We start from the raw sequence: 17,867 nt of genomic DNA, 5'->3' as shown, positions 1-17,867 counted from the left end.
CAACATCAAACAGCTGATCATTTCCAAAGTTGCATGCGATATAATTTGAATTCTGATTATTCCACAATAATTCCATTTAATTCGAAATTAAAATAATTCCACGCAGTTTTTTTAGAACTGTTTCAAACTTTGCATACTGGCAAACTGAATAAAAAAAATAAACATAGAACAATGAAATTTCAGCAATTCCTATTAAATATATGGATAATTACCAAAATAATTCGATCGAACCATGTAACGAAATTCTCCTAGTTCCAAAACAATTCTGACATTCCAAATATTTAATGAACTTATTTTTAATAAACCCAGTTGTAATTCTTTAAAAATTACAATGATTTAAAAAAGTCAGGGATAATTATATCGAAAAAATTCCGAACAATTCCAAATAAAATTTGTTAATTCCAGTACATATACAAAATTATTTTTAATCCTTTTAAACTGGAGTTTTTTTGAACAGAATTAAAAATTAGAGAACATCAAACAGCTGATCATTTCCAAAGTTGCATGCGATATAATTTGAATTCTGATTATTCAACAGTAATTCCATTTAATTCCAAATTAAAGTAATTCCACGCAGTTTTTTAGAACTTGTTTCAAACTTTGCATACTCGCAAACTGAATAAAAACAATAAACATAGAACAATGAAATTTCAGCAATTCCTATTAAATATATGGGTAATTACCAAAATAATTCGATCTTACCATGTAATGAAATTCTCCTAGTTCCAAAATAATTCTGACATTCCAAATATTTAATGAACTTATTTTTACTAAACCCAGTTGTAATTCTTTAAAAATTACAATGATTTAAAAAAGTCAGAGATAATTTTATCGAAAAAATTCCGAACAATTCCAAATAAAATTTGTTAATTCCAGTACATGTACAAAATTATTTTTAATCCTTTTAAACTGGAGTTTTTTTGAACAGAATTAAAAATTAGAGAACATCAAACAGCTCATCATTTCCAAAGTTGCATGCGATGTAATTTCAATTCTAATTATTCCACAATAATTCCATTTAATTCCAAATTAAAGTAATTCCACGCAGTTTTTTTAGAACTTGTTTCAAACTTTGCATACTGGCAAACTGAATAAAAAAAAATAAACATAGAACAATGAAATTTTAGCAATTCCTATTAAATATATGGATAATTACCAAAATAATTCGATCGAACCATGTAACGAAATTTTCCTAGTTCCAAAATAATTCTGACATTCCAAATATTTAATGAAGTTATTTTTACTAAACCCAGTTGTAATTCTTTAAAAATTACAATGATTTGAAAAAGTCAGAGATAATTTTATCGAAAACATTCCGAACAATTCCAAATAGAATTTGTTAATTCCAGTACATGTACAAAATTATTTTTAATCCTTTTAAACTGGAATTTTTTTGAACAGAATTAAAAATTAGACAACATCAAACAGCTGATCATTTCCAAAGTTGCATGCGATATAATTTGAATTCTGATTATTCCACAATAATTGCATTTAATTCCAAATTAAAGTAATTCCACGCAGTTTTTTTAGAACTTGTTTCAAACTTTGCATACTGGCAAACTGAATAAAAAAAAATAAACATAGAACAATGAAATTTCAGCAATTTCTATTAAATATATGGATAATTACCAAAATAATTCTATCAACCATGTAACGAAATTCTCCTAATTCCAAAATAATTCTGACATTCCAAATATTTAATGAACTTATTTTTACTAAACCCAGTTGTAATTCTTTAAAAATTACAGTGATTTAAAAAACTCAATGATAATTACAACGAAAAAATCCCGAACAATTCCAAAAATCCCAAATAAAACTTGTTAATTCCAGTACATGTACAAAATTATTTTTAATCCTTTTAAACTGGAATTTTTTTGTACAGAATTAAAAATTAGACAACATCAAACAGCTGATCATTTCCAAAGTTGCATGCGATATAATTTGAATTCTGATTATTCCAAAATAATTCCATTTAATTCCAAATTAAAGTAATTCCACGCAGTTTTTTTAGAACTTGTTTCAAACTTTGCATACTGGCAAACTGAATAAAAAAAATAAACATAGAACAATGAAATTTCAGCAATTCCTATTAAATATATGGATAATTACCAAAATAATTCGATCGAAACATGTAACGAAATTCTCCTAGTTCCAAAATAATTCTGACATTCCAAATATTTAACGAACTTAGTTTTATTAAATCCAATGATAATTCTTTAAAAATTACAATGATTTAAAAAAGTCAGAGATAATTATATCGAAAAAATTCCGAACAATTCCAAATAAAATTTGTTAATTCCAGTACATGTACAAAATTATTTTTAATCCTTTTAAACTGGAGTTTTTTTGAACAGAATTAAAAATTAGACAACATCAAACAGCTGATCATTTCCAAAGTTGCATGCGATATAATTTCAATTCTGATTATTCCACAATAATTCCATTTAATTCCAAATTAAAATAATTCCACGCAGTTTTTCTAGAACTGTTTCAAACTTTGCATACTGGCAAACTGAATAAAAAAAATAAACATAGAACAATGAAATTTCAGCAATTCCTTTTAAATATATGGATAATTACCAAAATAATTCGATCGAAACATGTAACGAAATTCTCCTAGTTCCAAAATAATTCTGACATTCCAAATATTTAATGAACTTATTTTTACTAAACCCAGTTGTAATTCTTTAAAAATTACAATGATTTAAAAAAGTCAGGGATAATTATATCGAAAAAATTCCGAACAATTTCAAATAAAATTTGTTAATTCCAGTACATGTACAAAATTATTTTTAATCCTTTTAAACTGGAATTTTTTTTGAACAGAATTAAAAATTAGACAACATCAAACAGCTGATCATTTCCAAAGTTGCATGCGATATAATTTGAATTCTGATCATTCCACAATAATTCCATTTAATTCCAAATTAAAGTAATTCCACGCAGTTTTTTTAGAACTTGTTTCAAATTTTGCATACTGGCAAAATGAATAAAAAATAAATAAACATAGAACAATGAAATTTCAGCAATTCCTATTAAATATATGGATAATTACTAAAATAATTCGATCGAACCATGTAACGAAATTCTCCTAGTTCCAAAATAATTCTGACATTCCAAATATTTAATGAACTTATTTTTACTAAACCCAGTTGTAATTCTTTAAAAATTACAATGATTTAAAAAAGTCAGAGATAATTATATCGAAAAAATTCCGAACAATTCCAAATAAAATTTGTTAATTTCAGTACATGTACAAAATTATTTTTAATCCTTTTAAACTGGAGTTTTTTTGAACAGAATTAAAAATTAGACAACATCAAACAGCTGATCATTTCCAAAGTTGCATGCGATATAATTTGAATTCTGATTATTCCACAATAATTCCATTTAATTCAAAATTAAAGTAATTCCACGCAGTTTTTTTAGAACTTGTTTCAAACTTTGCATACTGGCAAACTGAATAAAAAAAAATAAACATAGAACAATGAAATTTCAGCAATTCCTATTAAATATATGGATAATTACCAAAATAATTCGATCGAACCATGTAACGAAATTCTCCTAGTTCCAAAATAATTCTGACATTCCAAATATTTAATGAACTTATTTTTACTAAATCCAGTGATAATTCTTTAAAAATTACAATGATTTAAAAAAGTCAGAGATAATTATATCGAAAAAATTCCGAACAATTCCAAATAAAATTTGTTAATTCCAGTACATATACAAAATTATTTTTAATCCTTTTAAACTGGAATTTTTTTGAACGGAATTAAAAATTAGACAACATCAAACAGCTGATCATTTCCAAAGTTGCATGCGATATAATTTCAATTCTGATTATTCCACAATAATTCCATTTAATTCCAAATTAAAGTAATTCCACGCAGTTTTTTTAGAACTTGTTTCAAACTTTGCATACTGGCAAACTGAATAAAAAAAAATAAACATAGAACAATGAAATTTCAGCAATTCCTATTAAATATATGGATAATTACCAAAATAATTCGATCGAACCATGTAACGAAATTCTCCTAGTTCCAAAATAATTCTGACATTCCAAATATTTAATGAACTTCTTTTTACTAAACCCAGTTGTAATTCTTTAAAAATTACAATGATTTAAAAAAGTCAGAGATAATTATATCGAAAAAATTCCGAACAATTCCAAATAAAATTTGTTAATTCCAGTACATGTACAAAATTATTTTTAATCCTTTTAAACTGGAGTTTTTTTGAACAGAATTAAAAATTAGAGAACGTCAAACAGCTGATCATTTCTAAAATTGCATGCGATGTAATTTCAATTCTGTCCACAATAATTCCAATTAATTCCAAATTCAAGTACTTCCGCACAATCATTCCAGAGTAATTCCCAATAAATTTCAAAAAATCCCGCTTCTTCATAACTTATTTAAAGGCCTGTTTCATAGTTCTTCTAAAAAATTATAGAAACAACAAAGTGTTACATTGTTCATGCCAGATCGTATATTTATCCCCGCCTAAAGTTAACAGTGCTGAACCATATTTCCAATTCAAATGATGTTAGAATCATCACATCCAACCCAACTACGCGTAAACTAACACTTCGTTTACATTTCACTTTTTTCCAACGTCAAACTCCTCGCACCGCTTTTCCAACCTAGCAGCAAACAGCGTCCAGATTTTCTTCGCCATAACTCAAAACTTTCTAAAATTAACATTGCAATTAAAGCCCCAGTCTGTGGAAATCCGCTCATAAATCTTCATCTGCTGACGATTCCAAGCCTTCACCCTGTACTAAAACTTCATAAATCCTGCTCCAGCGAGCGTCTATTTTTGAATCGAGCCGAATAAAAGAGAGTGTAGTTGTATTAACAAAACTGATGCAATTTTAAATAAACGCAAAAATAGTACCTGAATCATCCGGGTATCACGATATTGTTACGAAAATAGCCGGCGCGAGATATACTGAAAATTTCATAATTTTCAGCCGATTTGATGAATAGGTGTTTGGAAATTTCGACCGACTTGCCTTGAACGGCTCGGGTCGAATTTGTAAATTTTTCACAAAAACTAATTAAAAAGGGAGCAAAATGGACGCTACGAGGACAAAACTTTTCATCGATTCATTAATTAAAGAGCCCTTATAATTTCAGGGACGAGGGGATTTTTTGAAGTTACTACACAAAGCGTCAAAGCTGGCAGTAATCGAGTTTATGAAAAGCTTTGATATTTCATAGCCAGTCCGGTTTAATTTAATGCGGATAGTGCAAAGGTGAATGGCAGCAAAAATTTTCCCTTGTTCGATGTCGGGATAACTTATAATTAAACTCGCGCTGGGTTATAACGCGTTTTTTATTTTTTAGTATTTTTTGTGACACTAGACACTAGACGACTCTACAATGAATAAGATTTCTATGCGACGATCAATCAAAAACCTCTTTGGAAAACGTTTACGAAACTCCTCAGCCAGATGTTCCAGTTCGATGTAAAAATTATTCTTATTTATTGCAGTATTATTGCCACGAGTGTCATTGCAAAAGCATTTCCGTTATATTTTTACATCATGAAACATGAAAACCTCCGCAGGCTCTTTCCCGGGATCATTAATCGTGTGTTTCTTGCAGCAGAAATAAAATTTTTATATGAGGTGCAAACTAAAATTAATTTTAGATTTATTAAATTATTAATATTAAAAATAATACGAATAACAAATAATGATATCATTCGTGTTCTGTACGCGGGGAATAAAAATTATTCGTCTCTATTTTGAGTGCGACTTTTAGGAGACTGCGAACTAAGAAATGGGACATTTATTTAACGATTTGTTTAACACGTTGTAGGTGTTGGGAGAGATAAAATCTATAAAATGGGTATTATTGGATTTCGGTCGCCTTTTAAGTAATGGACACTGACCTAGGCACGTTGCAACGAAATAAGAAAAGCGCGGTATTTATAGCTATTTACCTCACGTGTCACGAAAGTGGCTCTTTTCTTGACAACAATATTTTCTCGTGACCATGTTTCCGAATAAGTTCTAGATGCTCTAAATCTGGTTTCAACAAGACAGTGCGCCGCTTCTTTATGTTATTTTTATTGCAGCAACAGGATGTCTCGTGAGATATAATGTGCAATTAACCAAAATTCTCATCTAGTTGACGCTAGATTTATAGATCTCTTTCTTATATTTCATTATAAGTAGACGATGAAAAATTTACCACTTTTTAGATACCACTTTAAAATTCTTCGTTACTTTTTGTATATTGTCGTTTTTTCTATTCGTTAACTTATACACAATTTGTTCTACCTGATTTAATCCAACTCCAAAAGCTCTTGTTTAATTTTCTTTTTTTAGTTTATCGTGAGCTTTCATTTCGTTTCTAAATTCTCCCAGTCTTTGTCTGACGTTTCTTTGTCTACATTTTTCTTTTTTCATCCACCTCGTTTTCAAAAGTTCGTTTTTTTTCTCGTCTTTTTATTTACTTCTACTATTCTCGCAACAACTTTATCTCCACGATCTCCTTGAATGTTCCCGTTTTTTCCAGCTCTCCATGAAACCCGTTTAAATTTAAAAACACAATAAAATTCCCTTCCAAAAAAAGGGTTATTCGGTTACTGATAAACCAAATTAGCTCTTATTCAGCTAATATTCAATAAAACTTTTTGCCCCATTCCCGAACGAGTGAATCGCCTTTTCGACTTGCCATTATCGAGTACAAAAGCTCATAACCCGTCCGAAAGAAATCCCGCTGCCAACAACCCCCCATCTGTTTTCTTTTATAGCAAGAGCAATTATTTCCTTTCCTCCGACGATCCAATTCGAAGCAGATTTAAGAGCAAACAATACGCATCAAATCATGCCCCAAAAACCCCGAATAAATGGAACAATGCGATATACATTCGTGAAAATAGAGCAGCGCAGAGGTCGCGAAGTGGAAAGAAACACCTGTTGGTATCTAAATTAGAAGTTGACTAATCTGAAGCTGACTGACTCAGTAATAATTAAAGTCCAAACAATATCCAGCCGAGTTTGTGTTTCCTCAATGATTAACGTCCGACTGCTTTTTCTATATTTGCGCAATCTAAACACGGTTTATGGGCTTTTAAAGACGAGTGTTAGTGCAATCGTAAAAATGTGGAGCGGTGTCCTCGATGCTAATTTGTGAATCAGCAGTTGGGTTTCGCCTTGAAAAAACACAAAAGTAATTTTTTCGATCCAAGAGGATATTCGTGGACAGTTGGCACCTTATCTACAAGACCACGATGAGACAAGAGACAAAAAACTTAACACTCACTCTACAATCCAAACTTTTAATGTTTAACAGATTTTTAAAATAACGTCACCATAATAAATACCTAAATATTAAGTAAGCTCATTTCTTATGATACCACGTCCTGTGTTAATTTTTTGAGATGACGTCATCAACTTTCCGGAGGAAATGCATTATCATTAAATTGTAAAATTGCAGACATTTTCAGAAATAAACTAACCTCACAGAAGTATACTTCAGGGCAACCTACTTTACAAGATGATTTTTCTATAAACTTCTAACACTGTTTAGGTGAACTTGCACTCTCGACCATCGAAAATGTAAAAGTGAAAAAATAAATAAACTTTCAGGATTTCACTTCAACAATTTTATGTCGTTTGTACGGTTAATTAGGTCAAGATTTATGTGAGTCTGTAAAAATACAATGTATATCTAGTCCGTTTGTGTAATTACTAATTATGTACATATTTTAAACACAGTCTTATTTGTTAGTGTGTACTGTTTTGGAATAATGATCATAATCTTTAAAACAAATTTAAAATGCGAGCGCAGCGAGCACGTTCAGGTGTAAATAAAAACAATATTTATTGGTGTCCGTGAGAAGCTAAATTCTTAAAAACAATTTACCTTCACAGGGAGATCTCGACTCCAAAAAATTGATAACGTCATCTCAAAATTTCGCCGAGTAAATCCTATTTAAAATAAACAAAATATTATGATCTCTTACTTGTAGTTTATCAATTTTTATTGATACTGGTATAGGGTGACTGAGAAAAATGAATGAATCAAATCAAGAACGGCTGAAAATTTTATAATTTTAGTTCCATAGAAGTAATTAAGAAATATTCTCAGCTAAACTGTCTAGGTTTTGTTATAAAAATAAATCTCTAGACCTATTAATCTGTAAATAAGCGGTGGGAATTGAACCACAAGTTTACCGCTTGCCGGGTGGGTGTCCTTACCACTAGACTACGGAGAAGCTTATCTTTCTCCGCTTACCGACGTGTTATTGTGCCGCCACAACTTAAAAAAGCAAGAGACTTCAGTATTCACACACATTTTCGAGATTCACTATATTTTAGATTTTGAAAAATTTCTCGCATTAATAATAATTTAAGTTATGAATATTATTTTTTTAATTAATTGAATCTCATAAAAAAATTACGAATTAACAATAAACAAAAATTCCACAATAAGCGAAAAACAGGACAAACAAAAGATAAAATATGAGAACAAGGCTACAAAAAGTGACTAAAAAATGACAAAGGAGAGAGTCAAAAAGAGGATAAAAGAAGAGAGTCAAAATTGGCAATAAAAAGTCTTTAAAAATAGAAAGAAAAAAAAAACGATGCAAAAAATGTGACTACAAAAAAGTGACAAAAAAAATATTTAAAAAAAGAACACAGAAAAAAGTGACAAAAAAGTAACAAAAAATGCACTTGACAGAACAGTCAAAAAAGGTTACAAAAAATACAACAAAAAATGCCAAAACAGAAGACAAAAAACTGTAAAAGAAATTAAAAAGTAGAAACCTAAAAATGCGACTAAAAGAAGAGAATCAAAGTGAGGACAAAAGAAAAGAGTCTAATGTGGCGACAAAAAAAAACATTAAAAAAAGAAATAAAATTAAAACGATGTAAAAAAACGCGACAAAAAAAAAAGGTGTATACAAAAAATTTACAAAAAAAAAGGACAAAGAACAAAAAGCGAAAAAAGTAACAAGAAAGTCAAAAAGGTCACGAAACAGCAACAAAAAAGGCAGTTAAAATTTTCAAAGTAGAAAGTGCAAAAACAGAGGACAAAAAAAACAGTTAGAACATGAGAAATCATAAAGACCACAAAAGAAGGGACTCAAAAGTGGCGAAAAAAAAATCATTAAAAGAGAAACAAAAAAAACGATGCATAAAATGCAACAAAAAAACTACAAAAAATTGACCAAAAGAAAAAAGTAACAAAAAATGCACCTAACAAGAGAGACAAAGCGTCACGAAAAAAACAACAAAAAAGATCAATCAAAAAATAACAACAGTTAAAAAAAATGCGATAAAATGCCAAAAACATTAAAAAAGAGAAAAACATCACTACAAAAACTGTCTAAAAAAAAGGTCAAAAAATGGTGCCAAAAAATAAAAAAAAGAACTTCCCTCGCACCGAAAGAAATAAATCCAGCATTTCTGAGTGGAGTTTTTATTTTACAGAATTTTGTGATGACGTCATCAACATTTTTCCAGTGACACGAATATCAACTTGGATTGGTGCAGTGTAATACTAAAAAACAGTATTGTGTTCCCAAAATTTTCCGGGAAAATGGAGTGAGTCGTTCCTGATTTAATCAATAAAATAAATTGACACATTCATTTTTTTTTTTTTGAGCTACCTGTATAACCAGATCTAAAAAATATTAATGCAATGATAAATCACAAGTAAAAACTCATCATATTTTGCACACTTCGAGTAGATTTATGAATTTTCGTTACTATGGAAATTTGCAATTTAACGCCTTTAAATTTCAAAAGTTTTTACAAGGGCAAAATCAGTTTTATCTTAACAGATACTTGGCCCGCCCCCCCCCCCCTATTTTCCCGAAGGATATGTCATTTGCCAAAATCAGCCTTATCGTATCAAGTACTAGCCCCGCCCACCCACCCGGTTTTTTCCAGAGGATATGTCATTTACCAAAATCAGTATTATCTCACCAAATACTAGCCCCGCCCACCCGCCCCCTATTTTCTCAGAGGATATGTCATTTGCCAAAATAAGACTTATCTTAGCAAGTAATGCTAGCCCCACCCACCAGCCCATAATTTTCTCAGAGGGTAGTCTTGCTAGTACTTGCTAAGATAAGTCTTATTTTGGCAGATGACTTACCCTCTAAGAAAATAGGGGCGGGTGGGCGGGGCTAGCTTTTGCTCAGATAAGCCTGATTTTGGCAAACGCCATACCCTGAGAGAAAATAGAGGGCGGGTGGGCGGGGCTAATACTTGCTAGGAGAAGACTGATTATTCCCTCTATTAAACTTGTAAAAACTTGCTAAATTTAAAAGGTGGTAAATTCCTAAATCTGATTGATTACTTATTATTTAACAAGACAGTCATTAATTTTTCTGAGACAGACTGTATAAGCAAATTTAAAAAAATACTAATTATATATTATAAATAAATCACAAGTATAGACTATAATTTTGATCTTTTTCTAAGCCTCTTGACGTTTTGGGTAAAATCTCAATACGGAATCATAAACTACATGTATAGGATTATGTTATTTTATGCAATTTAAAACTTATTTTCCATGTACAATTTTGAAGTAACGTATAATTGGTGGGGATGATTAGAGAAATTTTGGTTAGCGTGTGACCATCTACATGATATTCGTAATATAAATAGACAGATAGACGATAACATACTAATTAGTTTTTTTAATGAAACATCCTATATATTTTTGCATATTTTTAGTGACGTCTACCACATTTTACTTGATGCGACGTTGCCACGTTATTCCAATTTCCTTAAAATTTTCTTGCAATGGAAGGGTTCACAAAAAATCGCACTAGGCTCATGTTTAAAGTCTGTCTTACTATATCAACTAAATCAAATTTAAATATAGACTGTTTATAAAAAAAGATAAGAACAAAACAAAAAATAGTATAAGATGCAGTAATAAAATATGGGTTGTTCTATTTAAAAACTGAAAAATCGATATTTGAAAATTGTAATAATTAAAACATTTTTATTTATGAAAAAAAAAATTGTAAGAAAACTATCGAAACTTCAAAAAAATGATAATTTTGACAGGATGTGAAAAAAAGAAACATTTATATTTAGTAAATCACGATCTCAGGAAGCGATAATTCAGAAATTAACTTTTGTTACTTATGCCGTCCCACGATTTCAATTTTGTTTATCATACGCCTAAACTTAAGACTTTTCCAAAATAAATCTTGGCACTTATTCAAGCCCTTTGTCAGTGTCTACGCTGCCTAATAAATATCAATCTGGTAGTTTTCCCTTCTTCCCGTTCCGCTCTTTTTTTTTCTAGACCCCATCTCATTAATTACTCACTTGAAAGAACAGACAGAAGCACACCCACTGGTAATACTTGATCAGCCTCTTGTCCTTCTCGTCCACCGTGGTCTGCACCCCCGGGTACGGGTACCCCAATTTGGCATCCGCCTTCCACCGCTTCTCCGGCTTGATCGTGTACGTGGAGTGTATCCAGCAGAAGGTGTTGAGCACGTCCTCGGGGATGTCCTTCGTGTGGATGCAGTCGATGGGGTTGCCCACGTACTGCCTGGTGGTGACGATCAGGCTGAAGGCGACCAGGACCAGCACCGTGATGGAGTAGTGGAGGCGGAAGATCGGCGAGTCGGTGTGGATGTGGCTGACTCTGATGAGGGACTTGAGTCCGCGGAAGATGTCCAACATCTTGCTCTACCATCGGACTCGGCGGCGGCCGCTTAGGGCAGGATGGGCCGCGGCTTGCGAGGGGGGGAGTCCATGGCTGGGACACTCGCGTCTGCACAGGTACGACTTTCGCGGCGGCTGCGGGCTGCGGCTTCCTAGCGTCGAGACGCTTATTTTAACACTGACTTGCCCAACGGAACGGCCGGCCATGTGCTGCTGGGAGCGCGTCATATGATTATCTTTCTTGGGGGAGTTATAAATACGGAGCCGGGATAAATGGGCTTGTTATGGACAGAGGCGGGGCGCCGGGAGCGGCGGAGGATACGAATTTCTTACGAACGATTTCAACGAGCTTTCTTGGTCGTGATAAGTGATAACCTCGACATAGCGACTTCCCCGACAGAACAAATTTTCCCACATAACTATATCTATTTTCCAGTCCGAATATTTTTTAATAAAAAAACACTCACAAAAAGACTAAATATATATTATGTGACAAAAAATTAATCTGAGGTTACACTGAGAGAACTTCCCTCGCCCCCGAAGTAAAGTTCAACAAATCCACCTTAAAAGTTTAAAATTATAAGTTATAAAATATATATGTAGATAATATTAGTCACAATGTAAAAAAAATGGCTCGTGTTCATTGTATACTACTTTAAAATGCTATTATAGAATTTGGATATATAAAGTACAATACAGCATATGTTATAACATTTAAAAGACAGGAATCAAAAAACACGACAAAGAAGGACAAAAAACACAACAAAAAAAATACACAAAAATAATAAAATAAGTCACAAAAAACGTGGCTAACAGAAGGAGTTAACATCACAATGAATGTAATGAAAAAGACAATGAAAAAATTATGACAATTATGACGTTTACAAGTTAAGTACAATAAAAAACATCTCCAAGTTTTTTTTTTTTTTTAATTATAAAATTAGATTTTGCGAATTGAATGATAAATCTGAACTCATCATAGTTTGCACATTTTAGATAGGATTAATAAAAATTTTGAGATGACGTCATCAATTTATTATAGAAAGGCACAAAAAAGCAATTAAAAAAGACAATGTAAAAAAGTATCAAAAGAGCCAACAAATAAATACCAAAAAAAGGTCACAAAAAAGAATAAAAAAAACTTTGCAAAAAAAAAACGACAAAAAAGACTACAGAAACAAGGAAAAATCAACAAAAAAAGTGACGAAAAGCGATAAAAAAGAAACAAAAACGCAACAATTCAAATCAATTTATCTTTTTTCAATGTGAAATTTTTTCACTTTTTCAGATTTTTTTAGATTTTTTAATTTTTCAACTACATATTGGATTTTCAAACTTTTATTCCATTTTTAATTTTTCGATTTTTAATTTCTCAAATTATTTTTCAAATTTGCCAGCTTTCACTGTTCCAGTTTTTCGACTTTACAGTTTGACGATTTCGTAATTTTTTGGTTTTTCAATTTTTTGATTTTCCAATTTATCGATTCAGTTCATCTTGTTTTTTCATCATTTTTTCCGATTTTTACGTTTCTTGATTTTTAGTTTTCCAATGTTTCAATTTTCGGTTCTTTGATATTCATTTTTTTCCGATTTTTTAATTTTTTAACTTCTAGAATCAAAAAATGGAAAAATTGCGTACTTATAAAATCGAAAATTAAAAAATGAAAAAACGAAATAAACCAAAATGAAAATTTGAAAAAGCTAAAAAATGGAAAACAATAACTGTGCAAAGTGCAAAATCGAAAATAGGAATACAGAAATTAAAAGAATTTTTTGATTTGCGATTTCCCAAATTTTTCATTTATTTTGTTTCTTCAATTTTTAATTTTGCAATTTTTCCATTTAAAATTTCTTGCGTTTTCCATTTTTCTATTTCTTTTTTTAGTTTGATTGTTTTTATTTATTTTTTCATTTCCTAAAATTTGCGATTTGCAATTATTTTTTTTTTACAATTTTTCGATTTTTCAATTTTCCGACTTCATAATTTTTTGTTTTTTCAATTCCAATTTTTCAATTTTTTGATCCACAACTTCACAAGTTTTCAATTTTTAATTTTTCCGTTTTTCGATTTATCAATTTTTCAATTTGAAATTTTTCGTTTCAAGACGAAAAAGCGACAAGTCACAAAAAATAAGGGCAACAGAAGGCAGTTAAACTCATGAAAACACAGTAAAAGACCACTATAAAAGTGACTAAAAAAAGAGGCCAAAAAAAGGCGACAAAATAAGAAAGTCAAAAATGGCACCAAAAAAAGGTGGCAAAAAAATGAAATAAAAAAAACGTTACAAAAAGAAGTGACAAAAAAGTCCACAAAAATAAGATTTTTACAAAAACAAATGGCAAAAGGCGAAAAGAAAGAAACAAAAAACGCAACATAAAATCAGTTTTTCTTTTTTTCAATGTGAAGTTTTTCAATGTTTGGAGTTTTCAAATTTTCAATTTACAAGTTTTCGGTTTTCAATTTTCCAATTTTTCACTTTTTCAATTTTTCGATTATTAATTTTTCAAATTTTCGAGCTTTCACTGTTCTAGTTTTTCGACTTTATAATTTGACGATTCCATAATTTTTCGATTTTTCAATTTTCCAATTTATCGATTCAATTTATTTTGTCCATTCCATTTTTTCATCATTTTTTCCGATTTTAACGTGTCATGATTTTTAGTTTTCCAATGTTTCAATTTTTGATTTCTCTAGTGCAATTTTTCGATTTTCCACTTTTTCGATTTTGCAATTTTTCGTTTTTCCAGTTCTTTGGTGTTTGATTTTTTCCGATTTTTCGATTTTTTAACTTTCCAAATCAAAAACTGGAAAAATTGCATGTTTATAAAACAGAAAATTAAAAAATGAAAAAACGAAAAAGGATTAAATGAAAATCTGAAACACCTAAAAAGTGGAAATCAAGAAATGGAAAAATTGAAGAAACGCAAAGTTGGAAATTCCAATATCCAAAAATTGCAAAACTTAAAAATCGAAAACGTACAGAATCGAAAAAACGAATAAAGAAACTCAAACAATTTTTTGTTTTTTCAACCTAATTTTTTCAATTTTTCGATTTGCGATTTCTCAAATTTTTCATTTATTTTTCCTCAATTTTTAATTTTGCAATTTTTCGTTTTAAAATTTCTCGTGTTTTCAATTTTTTATTTTTCAATTTTTAGTTTCTTTTTCATTTCCTCAAATTTTCGATTTAAATTTTTCAGTTGGGTTTTTATTTTCTTTTTTTTCAGTTTTTCGATTTTTCGATTTTGCGATTTGCAATTTTTTGTTTTAAAACGAAAAAGCGACAAAAAATTACAAAAAATAAGGACAATAAAACAGTTATAAAAAGTCACAACAAAAATAAAAAACGACAGTGGAAAAAAATAAGAAAAAAAAAATAAACGTGTCAAAAAAAGCGACAAAATAAAGGAGTCAAAAATAGCACCAAAAAAAGTCACAAAAAAGAAAAAAGTTACAAAAAAACAAAAAACGGCTACACAAACAAAGAAAAAAATCAACAAAAACAACCTACGTTCCAGTTTTATAATTTTTCTTTTTTTCAATGTAAAATTTTTCAATTTTCCGATTTTTCAATTTTTACATTTTTTTAATTTTTCGTTTTTTCGATGTTGGATTTTTCGGTTTCTCGATTTTTCAATTTTTCGTGTTTCTTCAATTGATTTGCAATTTTCCTAGTTTTCACTTCAAAAATCTGATAATAATTTTACGGTTTTAGAATTTTTTAATTTTTCAACTATTGGATTTTTAGACTGTTTTATTACATTTTTAATTTTTCGATTTTTAATTTGTCATTTGTCATTTGACTTTCACTGTTCCAGTTTTTCGACTTTACAATTTGACGGCTCGGTAATTTTTGAATTTTACAATTTTTGATCTTCCAATTTATCGATTTGCAGTTTTTCGTTTTTTCAGGTGTTTGGTATTTCAGTTTTTCCGATTTTTCGATTTTTTAACTTTTCGAATCAAAAAATGGAAAAATTGCGTACTTATAAAATCGAAAATTAAAAAATGAAAAAACGAAATAAACCAAAATGAAAATTTGAAAAAGCTAAAAAGTGGAAAACAAAAACTGTGCAAAGTGCAAAATCGAAAATAGGAATACAGAAATTAAAAGAATTTTTTGATTTGCGATTTCCCAAATTTTTCATTTATTTTGTTTCTTCAATTTTTAGTTTTGCAATTTTTCGATTTAAAATTTCTTGCGTTTTCAATTTTTCTATTTCTTTTTTTAGTTCGATTGTTTTTATTTATTTTTTCATTTCCTAAAATTTGCGATTTACAATTATTCTTTTTTTTACAATTTTTCGATTTTTCAATTTTCCGACTTCATAATTTTTTTTCAGTTCCAATTTTTCAATTTTTTGATCCACAATTTCACAAGTTTTCAATTTTTAATTTTTCAGTTTTTCGATTTATCAATTTTGCAATTTGAAATTTTTCGCTTCAAAACGGAAAAGCGACAACTCACAAAAAATAAGGGCAACAGAAGACAGTTATGGAAAGTCACAAAAAATGCGAAAATAGAGAACAAAAACCCAAGAAAACGCAGTAAAAGACCACTATAAAAGTGACTAAAAAAGAGGCCAAAAAAGGCGACAAAATAAGAAAGTCAAAAATGGCACAAAAAAAGTCGCAAAAAAAAAATAAAAAAACGTTACAAAAAAAGTGACAAAAAAAGTCCACAAAAAAGGCTACAGAAACAAAAAAATCAACAAAAAAAAGATTTTTACAAAAACAAATGGCAAAAGGCGATAAGAAAGAAACAAAAAACGCAACATAAAAGTTAACAACAAAATGCAACAAAAAAAGGTAACTTAAAAAAGTGAAAAAAAAACAAAAAAAATGGAAAAACTGGATCAAAGAAGTCCGCAAAAATGCTAATAAAAAAGGTTACTTCAAAAAATAACAAAAAAAAAATAAAGACGGCAAAGTAGATTACATTACATACTTAAATTTTTATACTTTTTTTGACGAATTTTAATATATAATTAAGTTACGATTATCTTCAAATTTTGCGTAATAAATGCTATTCAACTTTTATAAAACAACACTGGATTTGTTTGATTCACTTTAAGGACGAGAGAAGTTCTGCCTAATAAGTAATAACATTAGACCATTTTTTTTTTATTCTGAAAAACATTTATGATGAAAACTGGATCGGCAATAGACTTGTACTTCATGGCCAGCTGGTAGTCCAGATTTAACGCCCGTAATTTTTTTGTGGTAATGCAAAACCGATTTGACATATTTTCACCCGTGATTTAAAAGTCAGATTTCTTGACATTTTTGCTTGTTTTCGTCAAATTAATCCGGCTTTTTTGGACACACTGTATACATTTTAACAAAAATACTTGATAAAACTGGTTATTTACTTTGATGGTGAGCCGTTAAAATGTGTGTTTCCAGCCATATTTAACCGCTTAATGGTTCATTTAAATGTTATTCTATTTTTATTAGTTTATCAGGTGTCTGAGCTATAATATTAAATACGAAACCTTCTTAAATTCAATTATATCCTCACTTATTTTACAACACATTGATAATACAAATTTTTTTGTGTGGGCTAAGAGTTAAATTAACACTTATTAGGGTCAAAATTAGTGAGAACAAAGCAGCAATGTTTTAAAAATAATTTTAAATGTCAGTTTCATTGAAAGATTTGTTTTAGTGAGTGGTTTGTCTGAAATTAATTATTTCAAAACTTGTTCTCGTTTTTTTGAAATGACGTCATCAACTTTCTGGAATGGATGAAGCAGAAAACCCTTTACATTTTTTTGTATTTTTGAAAAAATTGTGGTCATTCAAAGACTATAGTCTAAGTTAAAAATTCTTATACCATATGTTTTCTTCAACACTTGCGACCAAACCCCGACCTTTACTAAAAATAACGCTTCGAAATTTCTCCTCCGGCACCCTTCTCGCGCCGCCACTGTCCCAGCTTCGGTAAGTCACCGTCGTCGCGACGCTACCACCACCCCGACGTCAATCCGCGCAAACGAACATTTCCCCGGAAAACTGATACATATTTACGAAATTAAGCCCGACTTAAACCGCGGCTCGCCCCTCTTCGCCCCATTTCGTCCGTTCTCGGCGAATATTTCTGGCGGATTCGCATCATACATTTACTTTTATTCAGTTGTTTGTACTAATATGTTTATACTTACTTCCTCTTTATGTTTCGGGTTATTTATTTGACAGATGCCGCTG

At 30.0% G+C, this 17,867-nt stretch overlaps 1 protein-coding gene across 1 annotated transcript in view; it reads right to left on the bottom strand.

The window, feature by feature from the left end:
* The window catches only part of Shakb (shaking B), a 49,632-nt gene extending 31,980 nt beyond the window's left edge, over positions 1 to 17,652 (bottom strand). Inside the window, exons 1-2 of the mRNA XM_064050232.1 lie at positions 17,613 to 17,652; positions 11,315 to 11,869 (exon numbers count right to left, since the gene is read on the bottom strand). Of these exons, the coding sequence (XP_063906302.1) occupies positions 11,315 to 11,677 (363 nt within the window). The 5' untranslated portion in view covers positions 11,678 to 11,869; positions 17,613 to 17,652. The remainder of the gene's footprint in view (positions 1 to 11,314; positions 11,870 to 17,612) is intronic.
* Between the last annotated feature and the right edge of the window lie 215 nt (positions 17,653 to 17,867).

The sequence above is a fragment of the Zophobas morio genome, unplaced genomic scaffold, assembly GCF_036711695.1.
Source record: "Zophobas morio isolate AGI-343-1 ecotype UQ-CSIRO unplaced genomic scaffold, CSIRO_AGI_Zmor_V1 ptg000008l, whole genome shotgun sequence".
Taxonomy (NCBI): domain Eukaryota; kingdom Metazoa; phylum Arthropoda; class Insecta; order Coleoptera; family Tenebrionidae; genus Zophobas; species Zophobas morio.
This window is presented reverse-complemented; position numbering and strand designations above follow the sequence as displayed.